General features: G+C 38.6%; 1 protein-coding gene across 2 annotated transcripts in view; it reads left to right on the top strand.

Annotated features, from left to right (window-relative positions):
- The first annotated feature begins 5,564 nt into the window (after positions 1–5,564).
- Positions 5,565–26,410, top strand: part of dpy19l3 (dpy-19 like C-mannosyltransferase 3) — a 62,206-nt gene continuing 41,360 nt past the window's right edge. Inside the window, exons 1-10 of one of the 2 annotated variants that reach the window (XM_015000057.2) lie at positions 5,565–6,332; positions 7,248–7,375; positions 18,178–18,268; positions 19,829–19,950; positions 20,216–20,361; positions 21,509–21,632; positions 21,742–21,876; positions 23,401–23,532; positions 24,842–24,943; positions 25,150–25,223. In XM_015000057.2, the coding sequence (XP_014855543.2) occupies positions 6,215–6,332; positions 7,248–7,375; positions 18,178–18,268; positions 19,829–19,950; positions 20,216–20,361; positions 21,509–21,632; positions 21,742–21,876; positions 23,401–23,532; positions 24,842–24,943; positions 25,150–25,223 (1,172 nt within the window). In that variant the 5' untranslated portion in view covers positions 5,565–6,214. Of the gene's footprint in view, positions 6,333–7,247; positions 7,376–14,370; positions 15,646–18,177; positions 18,269–19,828; positions 19,951–20,215; positions 20,362–21,508; positions 21,633–21,741; positions 21,877–23,400; positions 23,533–24,841; positions 24,944–25,149; positions 25,224–26,410 lie in introns of those variants that run through there. The other variant, XM_015000056.2, reaches the window with a different exon arrangement.

A 26,410-nucleotide genomic window follows, 5' to 3' on the forward strand; every position in this document is an offset into this window, starting at 1 on the left:
AGGTAAAATAGATAATCAAGTCTAGTTCCTGTTACAGATAACATGATCAATAAGCTAGATAACATGAGCAGAAAATGACTTAAAACAGTGTTCAAATCTAGAATTATTTTTACATTTTGTCTTCTCCAGGTTTTATAGCCTCTGTGTGATTAACTCACAATAATCAGTGCAGTTGTTTTGCTCCTGATTGGATATACTGAGGTTTTCTACAGCCACTCTTCACTATACCCAACCATACCGAAAACTGTGACTCTGAATTATTCCACCGTAATGTATACAAATATTCACTTCAGTCTTTTTCTTTTTTTAAAAAAAAAATAATCTAGCTTGAAATGTTAAAAGTAGCCTTACTGGCTTTCGTGTGCCAAAGTTTGAGGATGTAACATGAGAGCTGAAGAAAACCAGTCGAATGTGTAACCTCTAAATTGTCCTGAATCGCTCCAACAAAACTTTCTCCATTTTACTGAATATCAGCAGAGAACTTTAGCACTTGTATCTGTGGCTTTTTGTCTTGTTCTCAGTTAAACCTGATTTATTTTTAGACTTTTAGACGACGGGAAGCTCTGAGGCATGAACCAGGCATGCGTATGGAGGCTCACACCTCAGCTTTTTATTTATGTTTTAATTTTGAGACATGTTGTCTCAAAATTAAAATATTTCAGGAGGAACAAAATATTGAACTCATTTCTGCGATGATACTTTATCTACTAAGAAGTGACACAACCTTTGAGCAAAGTTTTTCAGACTTGTGTGTTATATTTCTAATTATTATGAAAGATATATTTATATATAATATGTGGTATATTTTATGTCTGTTTGAGCACATGGAAATTCTCTCCATTTTTCTCGCTATAGTTTTGCTAAACACCACAACCACATGGCCTTTATTGTGTGCCATATTTCTGTTAAAAAGCAATGATCTCTTGTCTTTTTTTTTTTTTTTTGTGCCTTTTAGTGTTTTTGTGTCTAAAAGCGTTGGTAGAATATTAAATATCCCTGGTATGGATCCCTGATCCTCTGAAACCTTTATGTTTTCTTCATTCAGGTCAAATAATCCAACACACCAAGTACATAAGGCAGCCCTGATGTATCACTAGCCAGAGCTCAAACGCTTTCACCTTAACAACCTCAAAAACTGACATTTCTATAAAATATGAAATATTTTTCAAAGTTCATTATGCTATAAAAGGTTTTCAAATAGATTTTTTTGCTAACTTTTGATCTATTTAGAAGAAATCTTGGTTTGAAGTTCAGCATAGCAAGACGAGCTATGTCTGTTTGAACCAAAGGACACGACGTCTACTCTGTATTTTTATGCTTGTATCAAATTTTGTAACAGATTCAACATGAAAATGTCTCGGACTGTAATGTGACACTTGCTTTGTTTGTATTTATTTTTAAACATCCTACAAAGTATTTCATCACTTTGTCATTGTATCTTTTGCTAATAAAGAGAATGTGAAATGACTTTGGTAAAAATGTTTTAATAAAAACAGGCTGAGGAATCTGAATGCAAGAATACCCTGAACAGGTAAACACAGAGTCACATGACCAACAACCGGATGTTGACCACTTGAGCAAACCAAGAAGAAGAAGATGACAGGAAGTAGTTGGAGGGCCATCTTTTAAACAATTTGTCAATGGAATCACTACAATTACAAAATTGTGTATTTTTGACACTATCAGAATATTGACAAACTTTTGCGCACATTTGTAATGGAAACTCAGCTGCTGTCATTTAATGTTTTGTCCATCTTCTAGTGTTCATTGGCTTTTTGTAGCCAATGAAATCCTAGTATTTGAACAGCAGTATTTGAACCGTTGTCGGTCTAACTCTCATCATCAAAACGTCCACATAATGTCATATTTTGGTCTGTCTGAAGATGTCATTTTTAAATATTAAAAGATTGATGTTTAGATCAGTTACTCAGTACTTGAGTAGACATTTTAGCAAATACATTTACTTCAGTGAGAACATATTAAAGTATTTCTACTTTAACCTGAGCACAGTTTGATGCTGCTCCGCCCCCCTCAGGGTGTTGGAGCTGTGATGTGCTTTGGACCCGTCTGAACCACAGCTTCCAGCAAGACGGGTGGGACAGTCGCCATTTGTTTCCAGGGGAGACAAGGGTTGGCTTTGTTTTTCTGACAACTTCTTTACATCTTGATTGAACGTTTCTCATTACACTGTGCTGCCAGGCTGTTTTCAAGGTGAACATTTCATTTTGTCTTGTGGACAGGCAATGAAACAAATGAAAATGCAGTCCAGGTTCTTTTATAATCTCTTTTAAAAAAGGGGGGGGGAAAAAAGCTGGTTGAGGACCAATTGAGTTTTACATTTTCTGTTTTTGAAGAAATAAATTAAATCTAATCTCCCTCAGTTCAGCCTTTCCATTACTTCACATGCACAATATATCCTTGTGAAAGAAAAAAAAATGTTTGCCTCTGTATTCTCATCACGTTTTCCCCAAATCCTGAACAAAATAAAACCTTCAGGTCTATCGATTTCTTTAGAGGATCACATTTTCTACCCAAACTGGTTAATAATATCACTATGAAAGTGAAGATCAAGGTGAACGAAGGGTGAGAGAGGCAAAGAAAAGCAGGGGGGAAGTAAGAGCTATTCCTATTGAGATTAATTGCTAATTCTGGGATTTCTTGCTTCAGAAACCTTGCTTCATGTTGCAGTGAGGAAAGAGGATTTTCAACTCCATGCTGTCTAAAGAGTTCAACTGGGAGAAGTGAGAAAAAGACGAGGGCTATCTCAATAGGCCATCATCCAGTAGATTAATTGTCAGGGTAGGGATGACAGGACAGACATGAGAAAAAGGATGCATTTGGACACATTTGGGTGCAAACTGAAATGATTTAAATGGGCAATATTATGTGTCTTCCAGACACGTAGCACAGTCAGTTACTTGATTGTACCATTTTATAACACAATCAAGTAACTGTTAACTTCAGTTATGAGAATGCTACATGTATCACATATGACTTCAAAGAATTTTGGCTTTGTAATTTAATGCCCTGGAATGGGGCCTCTGTCCCTTTAAAGTGTAACGAGACACCGATCACCTCATCTAAAAGCTAAAGCCCGCCCCTGGCAAGTTTTAAAAAAATTGGCGGAGCTAGGAGACACGGCCGAGTTTCAGGATGAATGGAGGGGGTGGGTCGGGCTGTGATCAGGACAAAAGAAATGATGTCACCTTATCCATTTTGTCACCAGTGGTCAGAGCAGAGCAGACCCGTTCCACTCCATGTTCACATGGCAACTCAATCACATATGTAAAGCTGAGTACTATTTAGGTGTGTAAGAGCAAATGAGCAGCACAAGAAAGACTGATGTATCAAATGATCCGAAATAATGCCCTTCAAAAATAAAGACTTGTAGGGAAACAAGATGCTGGTCAGAAGTTTACATATGCTCGACAATGGCCGTAAATAGACTCGTAATTTTGGACTGATCAAATTTTCTAGCCTTTACATAACTTTAATGGTCTTAAAAACAGGAATTGAGTGCACAAGTGCAAGGAACAGCAGAGTACAGTGACAGAGAACAGAATAATCTGGGAGGGAGGAAATGAAACTGACTGGCTTTGAAGTGCACAAAGAAGCATCAGCAGAGATCCTTCCTCTTGCTCTAAACAGAAAGAAATACAAAGAGATCGAATACTAAAATATGATTCTAAACTAAAGCACAAAGTTGAAGAATACAATAATGAACAAAAATATGCAGAACTAATAATTTTATAGATCAACCTTAGTGACAATTATCAAAGACCAAAAAAAAAAAGAGAAAAGAAATTGTATGACATTATCTTTAATCAATTTACAAAAATGTAATGAGGATATTTGGACAAATATTGTTTTATTTTAATAGTAAAATTTTCCTCTATTATAATAAAAGCTTATTGAGGAAACATTTCTATCATTCCTGAACTATAATGTGTTTCAGCATGCGTTAGCTGAGCCACTGTTTTCCACAGAGCCGGGATTTCTTGTGTGTGTTTGGATTTAAAATTGCTCTTAGTGAACCATGACAGGCACCAGATCATTTTTATTGTTTATTAACTCTTCCACACAAAATCATTATCTTTCAGTGCAGGTCTCTATAGGACACCCTCCAATAATCAGGTTACAGCTAGTCACCAGATGTTTTCAACATAATTGCTCCAGTTTTTCTTCCTTTGATTCACAAACTTAGAATACCTTCAGAAAAACATTAATTCTTTTTCAATAATTTACACAAGTCATAGAATCCTTTTAACTGTTACCTTTATTGTTTTAAGTCGATTTGTTGCTTTTACGAAGCTTTTATTTATCATCACTTATTTAATAGGATTTTTTTTCTTGAATTTGTTCTCATAAACAATGTCAAAAATGTCAATCTTTGAATAAAAAAACAAAAAACTAGAAATGAGTACAACAGTGTATTGGAACATTTATTATTAGATTTTCCAGTAACTTAAAACTTAATATTTTTTTGTTTTCTATTTGGGTTTTTTGGTTTTGACACCCATAATGTCAACAGTTTCTCAGTCATTACAAAGAGTTTTCATCTTCACTAATGCATGAAGCTGCAGGAGGAAAAGACCAATAACAATGCCACAATATCCAGTCCAATAAGTCCAATATCACTTCTTCATATCATTTCATCACCAAGGTGAGCCAGCAAGCCAGCTGGAGAGTAATAACGACCATTTCGGAAAATGGAATGTAAGGTTTTTCTTTTTTTATATATAAATTAGAGCTAGAAGAAAATTGTAAAAGGAGATGCAGCTTGAAACCATATTATTTGACAGTGGCCCAGTGATAGCTTAATAATAGTGAGAAAACCATTATGTGCATTTGAGAACTATTACTTTTATCTCATACTTGCCCACTCACTTAGACGTGGGGTCTTTTCTCAAGCAAGATGTTATATATGAAGGACATAATTTTTGCTTATTCCATTAGCAGGAACCACTATGTGGATGAAGACAATCACCATCAAAATGAGACTAACAGCAGAACACAGGAGAGGGTCAGAGTTAAGTTGTGAAAAGCGGGGCAGTTTTTGCAGGAAAAACATATTAGCTAAAATTGTAAACTCCCCATCCAGAGCTATCGCAAAAAAAAAAAAATATTGATCTGAGAACAATATTATTACAAGACTATTTCTGTCACATTTCTTAAATTGATATTTTACCACAAGACGGTCTGTTATTCCTAATTAATATTTTGTTTATTTTCATTCTAATTTTTCTTGTCGATCGATCTCTAGTACTTTACGGGACCTGATGGGCCGGAAAATCTCTTTCACTGGGATGCAGGCAGTCTATACGAGAATGGACTTAATAAAGCTGGAAATGTAGGTAAGTTGAAATCAAGTACCATTTTAAAAGATTAAGCTATTTTGTAAAATTTTCTTATAATTCAAGTTCTATTTTAAACACTTCATTTATTAAATTTGATTAAACTTATACGTTTTATTCATGTGTTTTAATAGTAGCAAATCACAATAAAATCACCCATGTAGAAGTTAACTTATGATATTTTAGGATTTTATTTTGAAGCACAGAACCGCCGATTTCCGGTACTGAAACACAGTACCGCAGCCAGCAAATATTAAACACACGGGTAGGTTTGAGCAAGTTTTGGGAGAAAAAGGGGGAGAAATTGGGACGAGTAAGTGATATAGGAGGACGCTGGTAGAACAGGGAGACAGGGAGCTGCTGGACCGTCCTACCAGCCGCTCCTTCAGCCCAGAGGAGGGTGAGAGGCTGGCATGGACCGCTTGTATCCTAACGGAGACCGTTTCGCCGTCCGTCTGCAGCGCGAGCGCGCCTTTGTGTTAAAAAGCAGAATGACTGTAATGAGGCGCTAGCTGTGTGTCCGAGCGGCACAGCGGGACTTTAACCCTGTCTCATCCTACTCTGAGTGTCAATGACCGCATCACCCATGTGTCAGCTAACTGGTGATGATATGTGAGCAAACCCTCCGATTTAAAGATGGTAGAAATGAATGTGGCTCTCCGTTAATCTGGTCTCGAGCGAATTCTGATATTTCTCAGTCCGTTTGTAACGTGAGCAGGAAATCCCGAGCAGAAGGCCCGTCTATCCCGGTGTTATAGCGGCGCTCAGCCTTGTTTACATCCGCGCATTAAAAATTAAACGTATCTGCGTGGATCTCTACACGCGCTCCCGCTTGTGTTAGGGGGGGACAGTTTGACAACATGACGAGCCTGCGTCAGAGGAAAGGCAGCAGGGGGAAGGAGGCGACTCCGGCTGTTGAAGTTCAGGCCCACGAGTCCAACTGTTGCACCCATCACCATCCAGACAAGATCCTGCAGGGTGAGTGAGAGAGAGAGAGGAATCCTCCTGGGACGCTGAAATAACGTCAGTCAGTATGAAAACCTGATGTCATTAAATAACTAAAACAGCGGTTTTGTTCCAATCAGCACTCCTATTAAGGCATGACTTATTAGGACTCAAGTCAATGTGTTGCACCCTATTGCCAGTGTTGAACAAGCTCTGCTCTGGTGGTAACCAGCGCAGAGCTTGAACTCTTCAGTCATAGCTGAACCTTTCACAGTGATGTTTTCTTGTAGTTGTAATAGGTGATGGTGGTTGCCTGCTGCACCCAAGCCTAGGGTCAATTAAAGTAAGAAAGTGACCTAACTGCAGCCATGTTTCTGGGTTTGGGGAGGAAGCTGAACCCAGAGAGAATCTACACTTAAGTCTGTCAGCAACAAACCAATTAATTGAATGGTAAATTAAAAAGAGTTTGATAATTTCCATTTGGACAATAGAAGTTATAAATATGCCCCCCTTTAATTTTGCTATTAAAGGGGGGCAATAATAATAATATTATTATTTTAGCTGAAACTGGTCTCTAAAAGACAATATTATCATTTATCTCAGTAATTTCTGTGGCAATTTATCGTCCAGTAAACATAGTTATTGTGCCAGGCCTACAGATTTGTTGGCGAACATTTAAATTCCATGCAGAAGCACAGCCTTTGATTCAACATTAGGACCTTCTTTGTTTTAATGTTTCTAGAACACATTAGTCTTTTGCCCTGTTTTGTAAATAAGTTAATGAAAAAAACAAACCTTAAAAAGTATGAAAAAAAAATCGAAATGATGAATTACCAAAAAAATAATAATAATTGGTTTACCAATAAAAACCAAAAAAGCAAAAACCAGAAAATAATAATAATTTTTTTTAAAAACTGTAAAAGACATAACATTTTCATGTCCTTGCAGGCGATTGGTCATGGGGTGCTATAATCTGGACATCGATTGGTTGGTCTGTTTCTGTGGGCCTGGGCCTTTTGTGCTCCATCTACGTGGCCACGCTGCATGAGAACGACCTGTGGTTCTCCAACATCAAGGTAAAGGCCATAACACTCCTGCTTTCTGCTGAATGTGATTCTCCGGTTCTGTTCAGTCCAACTTTCTGTCTGTCTGCACTCTGCAGTCTGAGCAAAGGGAGGCTCAGATTTCTGCAAATCCTCCCAGTCTGAAAGTGAATGTCTGGTTTCAACTGCCATTTTCTTTTGGAACCAGTCACAAGCTGGGAAGCCATTTGATTTGTCAAAATTGGAAAAGCTCATGTGTAAATGCTGAAATATTGCACTCAGAACTTGTTATGATGGTTCGTGTTGTGTTGCATATTGCCTCACAGTATCTCCACTGAGGCTTACAGGGCACTTGTTAGAACAAAGCCATCACTCAAGTCAAGCTTTTGTGTGAATAAGTCAGCCGTCGTGGTTTCACACATTAGCCAGTGTAGGATAGGAACTGTTTGTTCAGGTTGATGTATGAAATGAGTGACCCTGAGTTCACAGCTGTTTTCCTGATAGAGTGATGGTGTCTATGAGTTTGTTTGCATACAAAAATCTCTGTAGATTGAGGTTGATTGATCCCATGGCTTTTACAATTCAATGACACTAAACAAGAGGAATAGGAGTAACAAGTTTAAAAAAAAACAACCAAAAAAATAACAGGAACAACAAAAATGGTAAAATTAGCTGTGTTTCCCTTGTACAATTAATTGTACAATCTGACATTTAAAAAACGAATATGCTTAATGGAAGCATATCAATTAAAAAAAATATATATATATTGATAAATAGTTTTGGCCATAGGATGAGGTGTTTTTTTTTTTGGCCATATTGAAATTGGTTTATTTTGCAAAACTGCAATGGAGACACTTTTTTCGCATCACACAAGTCATGTGATCAACAACTGAATGTCACTGGCACAAACCACGAAGAAGAAGGTGACAGGAAGTTGCTGGAGGATCGTGGCACAGCATGTTTTTTAATGACTTATTGCGTGAACAAACTTACTCAAGTGTAATTTTAATTGCGCTTCTTTTTTAATGGAAACACTGTAATATAGAAATTGTGTTTTTTCGACATTAGGGGAATATTGACAAAGTTTTGTGCATACGTGTAATGGAAACGCAGCTAATGACATGAACGGCAAAACAAGAGCAAAAAAAAAAAAAACTGTGAAAAAGGACAACATGAGCAAGAAAAAACACAAAAGATCAGAATCAGAATGAATCACCATGCCTTTATTGTCATCTTACAGAAGCACAAAAACATTTCATTTCAGCACAGGCCATGATGATAAAGAACAATTAGCGCAACAAGAACAACAACATGGAGAACAACAACAAAATGAAATGAAAAAAATACTGCTGGAAGTTAAATAGTTGTGGACGTTTTCCACATAGACAAACAGGTCTATGGAATTCTGATCCGTCACACAACATCATCACATAAAGGCAAACTAAGGTTCAATTTAGGATTTCTATTGTCACAAAGCTAATTCATTTTCTAACTGCATCTGTCACCATGGTAACCTGTGCTGGAAACCTAACCATCACCACGACAAGTTCAGGAGGATTGACAGCTTTTCTTCTAATAACTACCAGCAGCTTTTTGAAGTTAATGTCAAAATGTGATTGTGTGGCAGAGTTCTGCTCCTGTTAAATTCTCTCTGTAGAGTGAAGATTGTCTTCAGTGGGTTTAAAACCTACAGAAATGTGTGCTGTTGGTCTAAAAAAAATTTTTTAACTTAATTTTGACATCATGTTTAATTTTTTATTGCGATTACCTAAATTCAAAATGATGTGGCTCTAAGAAGTCATTGAAACTGATCATCAATGATTGTCATGTAACTTTGCTTCTGACAGGCTCTTGCAGAGTAACAAACTTATGTACAGGTCAAGTTTTAAAATTCAAATTCTAGCTTCACGTTTTTAGTACTCAATTATAATGAGGTTACTAAAACTAGGCTTAAACATTTTTTTAATTTTCTGCTTTTTGTCGAATAACAACACTTCTTCATCATGATGATACACTTCCCCTTGTGCTGTGTTCTCCATCAAATGCCTTGGAAACGCATCATAAACACCTCATTGTGTGAAGGGATGATGGTTTTTCCATGCGTAGTGCGGCGCTGATTTCTGAACTCAGCCAAATGGAAGCTTCGTTCCTGGGGGATAAAGTTTGCGCTGTGTGGTGTGGCAACATTGCCAAAAATGAGGTCATTTTTAATGACCCTTATAGCACTGCAGAAAAACATTGTTTTAGACTGACTCAAAGCAGTATTATCTGATTTTACAGTCTGTATTAAACACAGACAAAAAAACATGGAAATGGAAACTCCTGCTGTGGGTTTTCTCATTTTGTAACACTGTTAGTTCTCATTTGTTTAGGTGGACAGACCCTGCCAAAGATGTGTAAAAAGTAGTGGTGGGACTCCATTGCAATTTTAGTCAAGTTAATTGCATCATCTGTAGTTAATTAATTAGTTAATTAACTGGCTTTTAATCAATTATATATTGCAACATTCTGGATTCAAAAACTCTTTTTTTGTTGCTCAATTATTGAACGAGTCATACCAGCTCAACAGCAAAGATATTTAATGGCTTTAGTTTGTTGTTGAGGTTACTCAACCATCAGGATGTATATAATAGCACATTGCACTATATATACATTCAGCTGTGTGAGCAGATGTTTCAGGATTTGCTCACTGTGAAGAGGCCTGGTGGCTTCTGATTGAATTGCAGCCTCCCTCCTACCAGTCTGGCCAGTTTACCACCATCAGACTTAAAGTCCTGGCAACAGAACCACATAATCTGCAAAATCGCTAACAGATCAAACAGATCAAACACCTGTCTCTGGGATTCCTTTACAAATGTGCACAAATATTGTTGATGTTCTGCTAATTAGGCCTGTCACGATAAACGATAAATCACTTAATCACACGATATCGACCTCATTTTAATTATCGGCTTTATCGTCTCTTCCTGCCTTTTTTTTCTTTCTCTTGATGACACTGAATAAAAAAAGGCTCAATTCCGGTGCTCTCCACTGACCCTCCCTTTTTATTTCCTTAGTGTAATGTCCTTGTCGGCCCATTTTCAAAACCTGAGGGACCACACATTAGCCGATAGAAATCCTAGGTATAACGGTTCGATCGGTTCGATCGTGCTGTGTGTTGTCCAGCCACACAGCCATTATTTTGGACTTGTAGCCCAAAATAATGGCTACAAGTCCAGTTAACTAATTTTAATATCACTCAGGCATTAATCAATGCTTTATTAGAATTTACCTGTGACGCATGTGGCTAGAGTCAACGTAAAGTCCCGACTGAATGAAAATCATTATAACCTATTTATGTCACGTTAATGAAGAGCACCTGAAAAGTTACCGGGTTTATCAACTGCGGTAGCAATTTGGCTCCAACTCCTCCCCTTGTCATTTTCTTTGCACGAAATGCTAAATAAATATTAATGTTGTTTACACATATCTCGATGTCCGCTGGACTTCGGGTTGCGTGTCAGCTGTTTGGGATTCCCCTCTTAATTTCCCCTCAGAAAGCGCAGAGGAGAATCCGTGCTTTCTGATTGGCTACCTGTCACATTCAGCGTTAAGGCTCCCAGTCGGGGAAATCCCCTGATTTAGATGGAGCGGCCACGACGATAAAAATCACACTGCAGGATGATCGGCTACGAAATCACCAGCGACAATCTTAGATCGGCCAACTATCTAAGATTATTTTAAGGGGAAAATGGGGGCAAAAAAATCGTGTAGTGTGAACTACTGCATTAGGTAGTCGGATGTGCCCATCTTCTCTATTTAAATCTAGTGATTACTGAAGGGCACATACAGACTTCATAATCTGCACTCTTTTGGTTGAATGCAGTATTTATTTCCACTTTGGCTTTATGTTTACTTTTTATTCAAGTTCGTTTTTTGTTAATGGAGACTGAGAGTTCATTTTATTTTTGCTTTTGGTTGTTTTGTTAATTTAGTTTATCAGTTCCAGTGTAATGTTTTCTTTTGAAAATAAAGTGTATCTATCTATGGCAGGAAATAGCTGCATTATTAGTCATTTCCATTAAATCAGTGTCAAAAGGTATTGAAACAATATTATCATTTATCGCAATAATTTTTTAGACCATTAATCGCTCAGCAAAATTTGTTATCGTGACAGGCCTACTGCTAATGTTGAAAAAGCTTTTAACTGCTTTAGCAGCGTCCACCTTCTAAGTCCTCAGACTGCCTCCTCCACATAGGATTAGGGCCATTTATTATTATTCAGTTGAAAATATATAGATAAGTGCATAAAAGAAATCAGTACACTAAATTGTTTTGGCAAGTTAAGTTTTATTTGAGGAATGCAAAAAGTTATTTATAAGTTCAAAGATGGCTTTAAGTTCATAATGAAAAACAACTGTCTCTTTTAATTTGGGTTAAGAAGTTCATTTTCATTAAAGCCTGTTAAGCTAGCACACATTGCAGGTGGTTTTTAGCTGAAGATTTCAGCAGCATAAAATGTTTTTTTGTGGGGGATCTTGCTGTTTGGTATGAAATTGTTTCAGCCCAGGTGAATCAAATTGATTTGCTCAAGGCATCCATAAATATGCCTTATAATTTTGAGCTGTGTTTTATATCTGTATTAGATATTGGTCTAGCTAACTCATCCCTCAGTAGTACTGTATAATTGAAGCTGTATGTGGGTGACAGAAAGGGGCCCCTGTAATGTTCATATTTTATTTGTTTGACTGCAATCAATTTACATCCAGGGTCATTTTCAGTCAAAGTTTTGCAAATCAGATGAAAATGGAAAATAATTTTTGTTCTTTTCTGTTATTAATATTAGAGAGGCTCTGAAAACCTCAGATGAACAGCATATGTTTATTAAGCTGAGAAAAGGTTATTTAATAATCAAAGCCAAAAATACTAAAACTGTGAAAAACGTTAAACACTAAATGTTCCCGTTGGAACTAAGAAAGACAGAAGCAGCAAGGTTTTTCTACCAAAGTGACTTGAATAACTGACACAGATTTATTCACAAACATGAAACATTAAAGCTATTCTCTCAACAAATAGATGCTTAAGATCAGCATTATAAATAAGATGTGTTGTTTGGGTATTTCTATCTCTCTTCTGCATAACATCATTAAACTCTTTAATAAATCTGGAAAAAAGTCATTGCATAAAAGGTAAGGAAAAAAAAGCTAGCTATAACCAGACACTAAAGTGATTACATTGGGGAGGCCTGTCTTGCTTTGCATAGATCTGAATTCATAAATGTCACTTAAAACTTTACTGGGTAATAAAAAAGTCTTAGGTAAATCTTCCTCTGAGAAGATTTAACCTTCTCTGAGCACAGAACCATTCCACTAGTCACAGTGGAAAAAGTCTGTTGATAAATCAGATTTTCAGATGTTGTGTATCTGAAGCTGACCAAAGACATTGTTATTCTTCTTATCAGAAAGCTCTGTCACTTAGAGTGCTACTTTTGACGGAACTCATTGTCTTAAGATACTTAAGATAGCAGCAATAATGTTTGTTTATTTTTGAGTTTAGAGCAATGCATGGTACAGTCAAGCTCATGAGTTTTTACAGGGGATTATGTTTTTTAGCAGGCTGATGCTAAAGCAGATTTTGCAGCCATTGAGAAGTGCAGACAATGGAACAAGAAGGAATAGACACCAAGTAATTTAAAGTGGACATATTCACTTAAATTCTTCCTTTTCACATGTAAATCATTCACTTACGGTCTATAAAAAATAGGACTGCAATGCTTTGTTCTGAATTCCTGGTTATTGTAGCTCCACAGACTCTGTTTCAGAGCAGACGCGTTTTAGAGCAACTAATTTTGCTGCAGTCTTTTTAAATGTGAATAAGACATTTCTTGCCACGTCCCCCTCCAGGTCGCAGAGTGTTCCACTCCACCCCGTTCAGCCATTTTTGTATTTTTTTTACACCTCCTCCATTCATGCACACCAACTACAATGTGGAGTGTAGTTAAACATATGAGATACCTATTAAAACAATAAATGCTACCACAATATGACTGAAGTAAACAAAGCTTTAACATAATCCAGCAGTTAGATAATGTGTCAATAACGTCACTAAATGCATTTGGGTCACGTGTTTTCCAAGACACAAATGGCAAAAACAAAGCCAAATGATTATATTCAAGACATGCAGTACAGTTATAGCCTCAAGGCAGCTAACAGCTAGCATACAGTGCTAACAGAAGCAGAAGGCTCAATGCTACTATCAAACCAATGGGCAGGATGTCATTATCAACACGCAACATTCATGTCTAAAATAAGCTTTGGTGTCATTTCAGTGTTATTAGCAGCTCACTGCTAATAACACTGTACCTTGTTTATCAATGGAGAAAGAACTGACCCTCAATCAGATGAGGTCTTTCAGAAAATCCCTCTTGATATGGTGTAGGTTGCTAAAACGTTCATCCTTAAATGCTCGGTGCAAACGGACTTCCTCCATTGATGTGGGTATGTTCCAGAGAAAAATCTAAGTTAACCAGACACTTCGAAGAGGCTCTGATGCAGGGGGATGATGTAAGGAATCCTGTGATTTAATACACACTAGAACCAAATATTTTGACTTGTTTACTTTCAACTTCTGCATAACTGAATTTGGACTACAAAATCACTATGAGAAAAAAAAATGGCGGATTTACAAAACTGATTAGCCGGAAGTCATGAGCTTGTTTAGCAGTTCTACAGCAAATACGGTGACGTCATCAAGAAGAACATTATAGCAAATAGAGAAAAATTATCAGACTAAAAAATATGACCCAAAAAGAATAGAAAGATATCTCTGCATCACTGGGAGAGAATACATTTAAATATTTTGATCTTGGTGGAACATGGAAGGACAAAGTGATCAGTAGTAAGGGGTTTATGACTGACACTTACTTGCGAAAGCTGTTGTCCATAACAGGAAGTAGAACATATTTGAATAATCCTGCTTTCCTGACACAGTGTGGTCCTGAGATAATGTTCTGCGCTGCTGATTATCACCAGTTCTGCTGAACAGTGAGCTCAGTTGGCTCAGTTTGTCCTCTTGAATTCATCAGGTGTGAGCTCATGTCCATGTGGACTCCAGGACCCTGCGGGGGTTTATTTGGAACATGCGCTCATAGCTTCACACCAGCTCCAGAGCCACAAATTCTCCGACAAACGTTCCCCACGTTTTCCGAACGATGTTCCAACACGTTCCCCTCGGTGCTCTCTCTCACCCTCGTCTCTCTTATCCTGCGCCTGTGTGTGTTTTTATAGACAAGAGGTCAGCAGTAGTCCTCTCTTCTTTTTTTTTAATTTTCCCTCTCCCTCCCTTCGGCGGCTGCAGTTGTCCACAGTCTGTCCTGTTGTTCACACACTTATTGCAGCTCACTTTTTATTTTTTTCTTTATACTTTGAACTGTTTATTTTCACCTCAACTAGAAGCCGGGACATTTTTCTGCTTGAGAAAGGAGTCAGCGGTTCCAGTTGCGACTTCACTCATCCATGGATCCTTCAAGCAATCACATCAGAGATAGAAGTTTTTCAAAATTCATCAAGAGGACATGCTGACAGAGAGAAATGAAGGGGAGAAAAATTAAGTAGCTTTCACAAGGAAGGCGCTCTTCTGAACTTGTTCACTGGGCTTATTCTCTTTGACCTCAATATAAACCGGGGATTATCCGTATTCCTTATAGTTTTTGGTGAAAAGCCAGTGCTTGTTTTGCCTCGGGTAGACTCGAAAGAGGATTGGAAAGGAAACTAGCTCCTCATTCCCTGTGAGAGAGCTTTTGCATATTTCCTCTGGCGAAGAACTTGAAGAGATTAAAAACCGTTCTTTAATTTATTTGGAGCGACTTCAAGTAAAGGAAAAACATGGCGTGTTGGTATTTATCCCTGTAATGGATTTGGATCTCTTCTACAGAGTATCCCAGGCGCATCCTGTTTATTTACCTGGATCTAACACATCAAACGTTCCGAGAACATATAGATGACCTCCATTTTTCTCATGCAATGGATGTTCGTAAAAGAGCAAAGGTGAACCAGGCAGGTAGCAGTCTGGGGATTTTGCCACCCGGATCATCTGGAGAGAGATGCAACAGTGGCAAGAGGACAGAGCCAGCAAGGATTAGAGAAGGAGTTTCCCCGCTTGGACGATCCTGTTCTTTTTCCGGTTCATGCCTTCCGCGCCAGTGGCCTTGGCAACAGTGTGTTTCCATGGCAGCAGGGCTGTTTCTAGCGGTGCTGCTGGCCGTGGCTCAGGCCTGGTGTGTCAACGCCATACACGAGAATCTGCTGTGGTTCTCTCAGCTCACGGTAGGAGACACTGCTGGAATTCTAGAAAATGACTCGCTTTGAAAATGAAATAAGCCGAGGTGCATCGTGCGTCGCTGTGTACAATAGGCAGCACTAAAGGGTTGGGGTGGATTTGGTCAGTAATAAAGTGGACACACAAAGCTGTCACACCTCTCAGCTGGCCAATCACAATTCACAGCAGGAGTTCCTACCTTTCTGTCTTATTTGTTAGTTGACCCATTGGGGCAGCTGTGACTCATTTACCAGAGTCCTTGTCTTGCTGTTAGAAAGATGTGGGTTCGATTCCAGCGTCCTGCCCCTGCCACATGTCTGCGTGCTCCTGAGTATGTTGTGTAACTCCAAGTTGCTTCCAGACCTGTGTGTTGAATGGTGTGACTAAATGAAAAATGTAACTCTGACTCAGAATGCAGTGATGTCAGTGTTTTGTGTCGGAGCCATGTTAACTATGTTCAGGACATGTTTTGTTTTGGAAAGAGTCCCTCTCACCTTAGTAGTTTTCACCAAAACTGTAAGGTGAAGCAGTTTTGGAGCTTCACCTTAACCAAAGGAGGAGCATATAGGCATACACATGTATTCAAAGTGTACATGTGTATACTACAAAATTTAATATTTAAAAACTACATTTTGTTTAGTAGTGGGACTCAATAAAATTTTTATTGAGTTCATTTCAGGTTCTGTCATTAATTTTTGCAAGTAATTGCATTTTAATCGAAAACATATATTAATTTGCTGCTAAATTATGACATAAATTGATATGAGCTCACCATGTAGCTTGAGAAGCTGAAACTCCTAGACACAACATAACATGACACGCTATTCGCTGGCGTTAGCCTAGCAGCATTTATTTCCAAACTTCTACTATTTATTTCCATTCCTTGTTTCCCAAGAGCGGAAACAAGGAAGATATTAACTTCTGCTGCAGAATGTTGTATGGAAGCCCATTTATGCCCTGAAATAAAAAAGTACTACAAAAGCCCAACTGAATGTCATTATTTTGAATTTTAAACCCATAATTGAGATTCAAAGTCATCATTTTGACTTTAAAGTGACTTTATGTCTCATAATTAGGACTTTGAATCTCTGAATTATGACTTCTTGATGGACTTTTATTTTTTCTTTCCTGGCAGAAATGGGCTTCCATAAATATGAGCTCATTCGGTCTGATCAGGGGAAGCAGCAGGCTCAAACCTTCATCCATCTGTAGGTGTTATGGAAAAGGAACAGAGGTTTATTTTTACAAACTCAATCAAAAGATCCTTCTTGCCCACAGCATCACTATCAACAATGACTTTTTAAAAATACGTGGATGATTTTAGTAATGGCAACATCTAATTTCCCTTTGACTGATATCCAGTAGTATGTGCTTTCAAAAAAGAAAGTACCACGTCAAAGAAAGTCATGTTTGAGTCAGAAGTCATGATGACATTTATGAATTCTGGTTTTCCAGCAAACTAATAGGAGACACATCTTTGGCAGTTTATTTTGGGACTGCGTGTGGGATTTCTTCTGCACTAGGTATTTATTGTTCACAAACTGAACCCATTGGCCCAAATTAAGAGACAGTCTTTTGGTTCATTTAATGTCTTCCTCGCAAAAATCCAAATCACTGTCAGATGATAAATCAGGAGTCATTTTCCTATTTTTCCTTCAGAACTAGGTTGTACTTTGATTCTTTGCTTGATTCTTTAGCTTGTTCTCCTTCAAAGCCCAGGTGTCCACATTAATCAGAGAAGTGACCAAGAGGTCAACAGTCACTAGATTCTTTTGTTCTACTTTGGAATCTCCTGATATGATGACAAAAAATTATATTTAGTGTTCATTTGACTGTTTATTTGTTTCATGGTGGATTTTCAACCTTAATAATATTTTAAATTGAAACCCACATGGCTCCAGGCTTTCCCTCTCTCATGTTCTTACTTAATCTGCTGATAAATTGAAAGGAAAACTAATCTGTTCCCATTACAGGCTTTTTATGGTTTTAAAGCTGACATTATTACTGGAAAATACCAGAAACCACATTGTAGTGATGCTTTGATATATGGTTTCATTTTTTACAGACTCTGGATTGCAGGAGCTCTTGGACTGTTTTTATCTTTAGACGGCGGTAATGCCGGAGAACAGTTTGGCAGACTCCTGCTGAATTATAAAAACTGATTTTCATAAGGAAACAGGCTGCTGTTGTCAGAGGATTTCACTTTTAATCAAACGCAGATTGGAAATGTTTCCAAACTAAGTGTAGCAGACAAACAATTGATGTAATATTGTGGCGTGGGACATCCTCAGTGTCTTCTCCTCTCCTTCTGAAGTGGAACAGTAATCATGCTTGGTGGGCGGTGGGGGGTATGGAAGGGGTTCTCGTGGGATGGCTGTGTTACCTCTCTGATTGTTACCTGAGAGGGCTGCCAGTATATCAGCCGCTTTGCTCTGGTCCTTCTCGGTTCTGTCTTGTCTCGCCAGAAAATCTGTTTTCCACATCACGCTGAACAAAAGAGCTTGGATTTATATCAGCACATTCCCCATTTCTGTTTTCAGGAAGTGGAGAGGGAGATCTCCTTCCGGACCGAATGTGGACTCTACTACTCGTACTACAAGCAAATGTTGCAGGCTCCATCCATACAGGAAGGTATGCTCAGTGTGAACCACCCAAGTCTTCATCATCGTCTGCAGTTCAGCTCATTATTTCCTTACTAAATTCTCTATTTTATTAATTATGTAGTTATTTACAGCTGTAACAAACTGTAGTTAGAGAAGCACCGACCCTATATTAACATCTGTATCAGTCCTGATGTTGAAAAAAATTCTAGTTTGAGTATTGGTAACAATGTCCCCAATCCATAAGATCTGTTTGGTCTAATTCTACGCTTTGTGCTCTGAATGACATCATGCTTTATTATTGATTTTATATTACATTTAAAATTCCTAGTTGCACTTTCTGAACCATTTGAATGAAGGTTTGCTGCAGTTTATATTTACATGTTTTAACAAGCTAGTCAACCTGTTGTTTTTGTCAGATTCAGTTTCTTTATCATTTATTTTACATTGGCTGCTCTACTCCTAATTGCACTGACTAAACACATTAAAGTTGTTTTTACATGTTTGACCAAATTTATGAAACTATTTGTGTATTTCAATGTGAAGCTAAAGTTTAAGTTTAGCATTAACTGAGATGCTGTAATGTTTATGTTTTTCTAAATAAACTTTGTTTATTCTAAGTATTTCTGGTCTACTAGCTTAACGAATCTGAGTCTGAGATATGTATTCTCTCCTTCTCTCTCTCTCTCTCTGTGTGTGTATATATATATATATATATATATATATATATATATATATATATATATATATATATATACACACATATACATAGAACAATGTTTTTTGATGATATACTGCGTGTCATTGCTTGGAGGCAGAATTGAAATTGAACAATGAATTTGATTAATTGCACATCCCTGCCTTCAGGTTTCCTCTGGAGATAATCTTCAGGAAATCATCCTTAAAGCAGTCAGAGGTCTTAACTGTGAGATGTGTCAAGTGGGATAAGGTCTGAGTTAACAGCTCTACTTACAAACAACACATTTACATGATGAGCTACAAAATATCCGCAAGTTATTTTGACATTAACCTGGTAAAGAATTCCCAGTTATTTACAAAGTGATGCTAAATCTAATTATGCTGCCTAACCAAAAAAAAAAAAAATTGGTGCAAGGATGCTGAAGTTTTTAACAGCAGTAAAAGACCTCATGACTGGAGCAGCAGCGCTTCAGGCGGACATGCTCAGTTATTTATGATACAGTGATCACAGTGGGTCCAGTCATCTCCAAACTAAACTTTATAACTCACACTAGGTATGTATCCATCCACTTTTCTCACTTCCCATACCGATATCTGAGGTTTAGATACAGAAAAACGGTGCTGAGCTGACTTAAAATATTTATTTTCCTAAACACAAACATAAATGTCCTGAATTACAAATTTACTTGATAACTCAGCACAGTACAGCACACTTAAATACACCAGTACCTCCACAAGCTTGGTCAAAGATGTAAAAAAACATCCTTCAGTGGTTCAGAAAGTGCAAATAGGAAGTCTAAATGTAAATGTGCGTGTGTGTGTGTGTGTGTGTGTGTGTGTGTGTGTGTGTGTGTGTGTGTGTGTGTGTGTGTGTCTGTGTGTGTGCTCTCAGGGCTGTCAGAACTGATCCATGACAACTTGACAGAATCAAAGAGGACCATCAATCTCTTACAGCGGATGAATATCTACCAAGAGGTGTTTCTCAGTGTTCTGTACAGACTGCTGCCCTTGCAGGTAAGACACCACCCACAAATTGACTCTGGGGAAAGCTTTTTATTTTTAGTTTTTTTCAATTTGAGCCATAAATTAAAAAAAAATAAAAGTTTGCAGGAAAGTTGTTACATATTTAAAAATGACCCAAACTTTTAAACTTTAGCAATTTTCCATACTGCCCAGTTCCTCTGCTGTCATTGTTGGCCTATCAGTGCCTAATAAGCCATTTTCTTTTGTGTGCGTGTGTGTGTGTGTGCGTGTGTGTGTGCGTGTGTGTGTGGTCCAGGCGTATCTGGAGCCCATTTATTTCTACATTTACACAGTGTTCTCGCTCCAAGCCGTGTATGTGATCGCTCTGTACCTCACAGCATGGCTCCTGGCTGGTTCCTGGCTGGCTGGTTTACTGACTGGAGTCTGGTACATTCTTAATAGGTGAGTAATAACAACGTTCTGCATGCTCACTGGGACGAGGCAGAGGAGAGAGCACCACTCTGAGCCTCTGTAGAAGTCGAATTGCACATATCTGATAAAATTCAAACCTTCTCCCCGACCAGAAAAAATGTCAATCATACTATAAAGTTTGTAGAATTTTTTTGTGACAGAGTAACTATTGGATAAATATGTAGTGGATGAAAAAATGATTAGCTGTTTTTAAAAAAATTTTGAATAAACATCTGAAAAGCACATCAGGTTTTTTTGTTTAGACCAGGTCCAGGACTTCAACGCGGTAATCTCCATTTATTAATTACATAGATTTCAGCACCTTATTTTTTAATTTTAGCGCAATTAATGGCATATTTTTCTGACATAAAAGGGCTCGGACCAGAACCTAGAAAGGTTAACCCGGGTTTCAATGTTGATTAATCAACAGATTTTATTTAAATTAACCACATTTTCTTCATAGCCAGCATTTGGCCACCTCCTGTTATGTCCTATATGTGACCGGTGTCCTAAAGAAAAGTAATATAAATGGGGATGTTTGTGGGGATGCAGTGTTTGTGTTAGAGGGGTTATGAGTATGAAGTATTAAAGCTTTAAGTCCTTTAAAGCTTTAGAATGAAGCATGACAAAATATGATAGACTTTGATAATAGCATCTACTTCAGTAAATAAGTCTGTAGATAGAAACTGATATTTACAAAAATGTATTCTGGCAGCTTATGGTATGTTAAAATAGAAAGACACAGGGAGCCTGTAGATATAGTTGTGTGACATAGAGCAGCTGTGTTGATGGGTTGTATTACTTTTTATTTTGCTTGGAGCATTCTTGGAAAAAAAATGCATAAATTTAGAAGAAATTTCAGGATTATCTTGACTTTCTGTGCAGGGCGATACGTTGGCACGATTTTTTTTTTTTTCAGTAAACAGTAAAAGCAGAAGGTAGTAGAGGTCTCCAGCTCTAGAAAACAGCTTTGAGCTGAAAAACAAGCCTGCAGAGCTTATTAGCATATTAGGGTGCATCTTCCAAATTTTTGATAGCTTGAGACACATTTATTTGATTGTTTTAAATCAAATAAAGTTGATTTAAAATAATCAGTGTTTCTCCATTTAAGGGCTGCTCTTCCGCTTCCTTCTTTCAGGGTGGACACCACTCGGGTGGAGTTCACCATCTCCCTCAGGGAGAACTGGTCTTTGCCCTTCTTTGCCCTGCAGGTCACTGCTGTCACTTGCTACCTCAGGCCTCAGCTCAGCGCCTTGCAGCAGGTCCAGCTCACACACAAACCGAGTCTAGATGAATAATCTCAGTTATTTAACAAAGGTCGAAGCAGAAGCAGCACAGAATAATTTGTGTTTTTGTGTGTTTGCTCGCCAGAAAGTGATGGTGTGGCTGATGTACGTGACGACATGTTGCTTCTGTCTGACGTGGCAGTTCAACCAGTTCATCCTACTGGTTCAAGCTCTCATTGTTTACATCCTGGACATCGTCGACCTCTTGACGACGACCCAGGTACGTAGGACACAGTTGATGTGGCACCCATTCCTCCCACCATGACACCAACTGGTATCATCCATCCATCCATCCATCCATCCATCCATCCATCCATCCATCCATCCATCCATCCATCCATCCATCCATCCATCCATCCATCCATCCATCCATCCATCCATCCATCCATCCATCCATCCATCCATCCATCCATCCATCCATCCATCCATCCATCCATCCATCCATCCATCCAACCAACCAACCAACCAACCAACCAACCAACCAACCAACCAACCAACCAACCAATAAACCAACCACCCTTCATATCTCACACTTCACTGATTCCATAGTCAGTTACAAAAGGCAAATATTAACACAAACAGTCCCACCCATAAAGTGTCTTGAAATCCATTGATCAATATAGTATCAACACAGGTATCACAGTATCAATGAGGTGTTTGCAGTAACAAGTAACAAGATGAAGATCCACTTTGTCTGTCACTCCACTCTGCCGCTCCTGCTCCTCATATACGGAATACCTGGAGGGCCAAAAAACACATATTTTATGTGTCCTTAATGCGCAAAGTATATTTCTTATGTACAATCAAACGTGTCCACAACTTAAACTGTATGTAAATGAACCACATCACCAGCCAACCACAGACGGTTGGTTTTGTCTGATTAAAGTAGTCGTTGGATGGTAAAGAAGCAATCAGAACCAGAAAATCAAAATTTTTCACCAAGAGGCATCAATTACAAAACAAAATGTAAAAATTTAGGAAACACAAAAGCATAACTTGAGTTTTGTATCCTAAGAATATGTAGTGAAGCATAAAAATATGCTTACTTTATTCATTTCAGAGTTACTATGTAATATTTAGCATTTTTACATTGACTTTTAGAGATAGGCCCAGTCAAAGTAGCTTAAATGCCACAGTCCCTGATCAGTTGACTCATTTAGCATTATTCATGTCATAACATATATTCACACTCCATTGTGACGCTTCATTATTAGTATATTATTAGTAATCTGCTGCAGTCCTGTCCGGTCTGATCCACATGTCTTCTGAAGATGTTCTGAGGGAAGCCGGGTGTGTCCTCTCCTCAGATCGACTCCAGGACAGAAGCCAGTCCAGGTCTGGCTGAGGCTCCTCTTTTAAGCTAAAAACTCAAAAAGCAGCTGGGCTAAATGAACTGAGAAAGAGGAATTCTCATGGAGGTTTTCCAGGCTTTACATTGCCCCAATAAAATCTGTCCTAATTTACATTTCACGTTAAGAGCGGTTTGGCAGCTGTGTTGACATGTGTAGCCATCCCTAAATTATTCATAGCCAAGCCAAACTTTGATTTCTACTTGTTATTTTTTTATTGGACCAGTAGTTTTCTTTTGGGCTGGAATGATGCAAACCTTGACAAGAAAAGGAAAGACAGTGAATGTAAATGCGGAGTGGCATAAACTGCAAACTGAATCCTCCATGTGATTGTGAAACCACATTGTGATTGTTAGCAGTGCGTGGCTCACACCCGGCCATGTGTGTCTGCCCAGGTGACCACCCTGTACCTGGTTCAGGTGAGCGGCCTGCTGAGCGTTTGGCTGCTGCAGTTCTGCAACTCCATGGTCCTGGGATCGCTGGTGCTCAGCTTCATTGTTGCAGCGCTCTTCATCAGACACTGCCAGGTTAGTACGTGTGTGAATCTACTCTGGCTGTCAGGATGATTGAATTAATGATGAGTTAAATAGTTAATTAGATCCTGATGTTTGTTTTTCATTGCATATGCTAATGAACAAAAGTAGTTTAAGTTTTTATCACAAGCATACAGCAAAACACTGCACCACTTCTGAGTTCCTGACTCCTCAGAATGGATTTTGCGGAGTTTCCTTTCTTCTCTTTTATTTTTCAATGAAATGCATACATACACAGCAAAGCTTTTGTGCTCTCTGCCTCTATCAGAGGTTCTTGAGATACTTTTGCAACTTAGCAGGAATCCACCTGGGTGAACCTGATGTAAGTGAGCATAATTAGGAAGGTGCTTATGTCTGTTTTTTCCCCATACACCTTTAAAAGGAGAAATTAAATCATGGCCATACTATTTGTAAAGTCTGTAATGCCACTATTTGTAATGGTTCTACTGCTCACTGTAGCATAAACAGGATTGTTTTACAAACCTCAGTAAGGATTTAGCATTATTCATGCTGAATGACCAAAGATATTGACTCGAGTTGCTCTTAAGTCACAAAAGTTAAACGTAGAGATGCACCGATTGGAGTTTCTGGCTGATCACCGGGCTTTAAAAATCCTGACATACAGATATGGATATTCTTTGTCTGAAATGTTGCTTAATATAGCAACAGTGCAGTGATTGTTGTTAACCGCAGATGTGAGCTGATGGGAGGGTCTGCCAGTCAGTGAACAGGTTACTCAGAGTGTTTGGTTCACTTGACACCAGATTAACAGCAGGTTGAATGTTTGCACTCTTAAGTGAAACTATTTGTTCTATGTCTGCTGCTGTTACGTGTTTTTGTGCCCAAACTACAAAGAAAATATTTTTACTGTAGCAATGAATTTAAAAGAAAAAGATCTCCAGAGGAATGTGTGTTTCGGTGGGGGGAGGTGTAAGGGCAGTTTCAGAAGTGATGTGGCCCGCTGTGGGGCTGATTCTACCGTACATGAGCTAAAGAAGTGTTATATATTTCTCAACCTGTTGTTTTAGAGCGATCCAAGCCTTAATTAGGGATCAAGGGGTCAGAACTCCTCAGCCTCCCAGGCCTGGTGAAGGGAGGATCATTCCCCCTGGGCTGACCTGCGGGTCTGATTGCTGCCAGTAGCAGTTCCCTGGTTAACACTTGGTGGATTGATAATAAATGCCATGTTTTCTAACAAATATAAAACATGTAAGGAGTGTAATTTAAAGTCTGTGTAAAAACTGAAGGCTTTATTATCTGGCCGATTAGGTTTGAAATCAACACTATGTGTTTCGTCTTGCAGCCTGCTTTGAAGACTGGAGGCCTGCTGGTTCGTCTGGCCAAAGTTCTCCTCCATAGCATCCTTGTTCTCCTGCTCGCCTTCATCGTCAACTCCTTGACTAAGGTGCTCGTCTTTCTCTGCCTCCCTTTCTTCTCCTCCCCTGTGTTGTCCTCCCGTTTTCTCTCCCCTCCTCTCATCCTCTCCTCAACACATCTCAGACCTTCAGAGCAATGATGCAACGTTGTCCACCCGGTTTCTGCTCCTGTTTACGCTTCTGAAGGCTGATCTCAGCCCAGACGTGATGACCTTATCTGTGCTTGTGTTTACAGAAAGCACTTCAGCTCAGATCAGACGAACACATTTTTAAATTCATCAAGTCAAAGTTTGCCTTGGGGCCGACGAGGTATGAACACATAAAACACACAAACCTCAATCCATTGCTTGGTTTTTTGCCGAACACCTGTTCTCTAAAATCCCATTTGACTCGCATAGGCTGAGAGTATATGTACAGTCAGTGTGCTGTGGGCTTGTTACAAAACTTCCACTTGATCTAGAGTGACTACATTATTCACTAAGCACTAGTGTCATAGCACCTGCAGCGTTAATGTGTGTGAATAATAGATCGCGGGGTAAAGCCACTAGACCTCTCATCGATCAGTGTGTGTTGCCTTGTCGGGACGGCTGCTCAGGGGCCAGCGAATAACACGGCTCCCAATGTGATGCTGCACAACTGGCCCTTCAATTATTCAGGAGATTGTAGAAAATGCGAGGCTCACTCCGTGCTCTGCTTCACCCTCAGCTCCTCTCTCTCTCTCTGCCTCACTCAGACTTCTTTCTGCTCTCCCACTGATTCGTTCTCCTGTCCTTTGAGTCCTGCTTTGCATTTATGGGAGCACAGCTTTCAGTTTGAGGTAATTTTCCAGGCCTTTATTTATCTTGGGCTGTATATTGCAAGTAAAAAGTACTCTGAAAGAAAAAGCTGACAGTCATTTTAAAGATGAACTACAGCATCAATACGTATGCCCAAAACCAATCTGATTTGTTTTAGCATCTGGTCCAATGGAAAATGGAGTCGGATTATGAAGGCAGCAATTAGAAAGCGTCAAAGTCAAGGTGACCTCACAGACCGCTGGAGACTGAGACTGTGACTGTCTGACCAAGACAAACCTCTTAGTTTGAAACTACAGAGCAAAATGATAGAACTGTAATGAGTGAGACAGAAAGTGAGCTAAATAAAATAGAAAGCCAAAGAAATATTTTACTTGGAAAAAAAGTAGCTTACTTACCCGTGGTAGGCAGTCTTATTCAAGCTTATTTGCTCTGAGTTTGTAGCTTGGATTTCTGGTACATACTCTCACATGAATACTGGATCTCGTGAGTCTGTTGGTCCGTAGAGGGAAATGTTGCATCGGAGTCTATGCATCAAGTAAAAATCTGATCTAAGTGTGAAAAGTTGGACGCAAGTGGTGTGTTTTGGACCTCTGCTTCCCCAGGCTAGGACAGATGATGAGGCTCAGTTCCATCAGGTGTTTGCTAATTGGGTTCAACAGATGCCTATAAAATCTTCTCCTAACCACAACATATACTTCT

The sequence above is a fragment of the Poecilia mexicana genome, unplaced genomic scaffold (assembly GCF_051168715.1).
Source record: "Poecilia mexicana isolate PSO_F unplaced genomic scaffold, ASM5116871v1 scaffold_3, whole genome shotgun sequence".
NCBI classification, from domain to species: domain Eukaryota; kingdom Metazoa; phylum Chordata; class Actinopteri; order Cyprinodontiformes; family Poeciliidae; genus Poecilia; species Poecilia mexicana.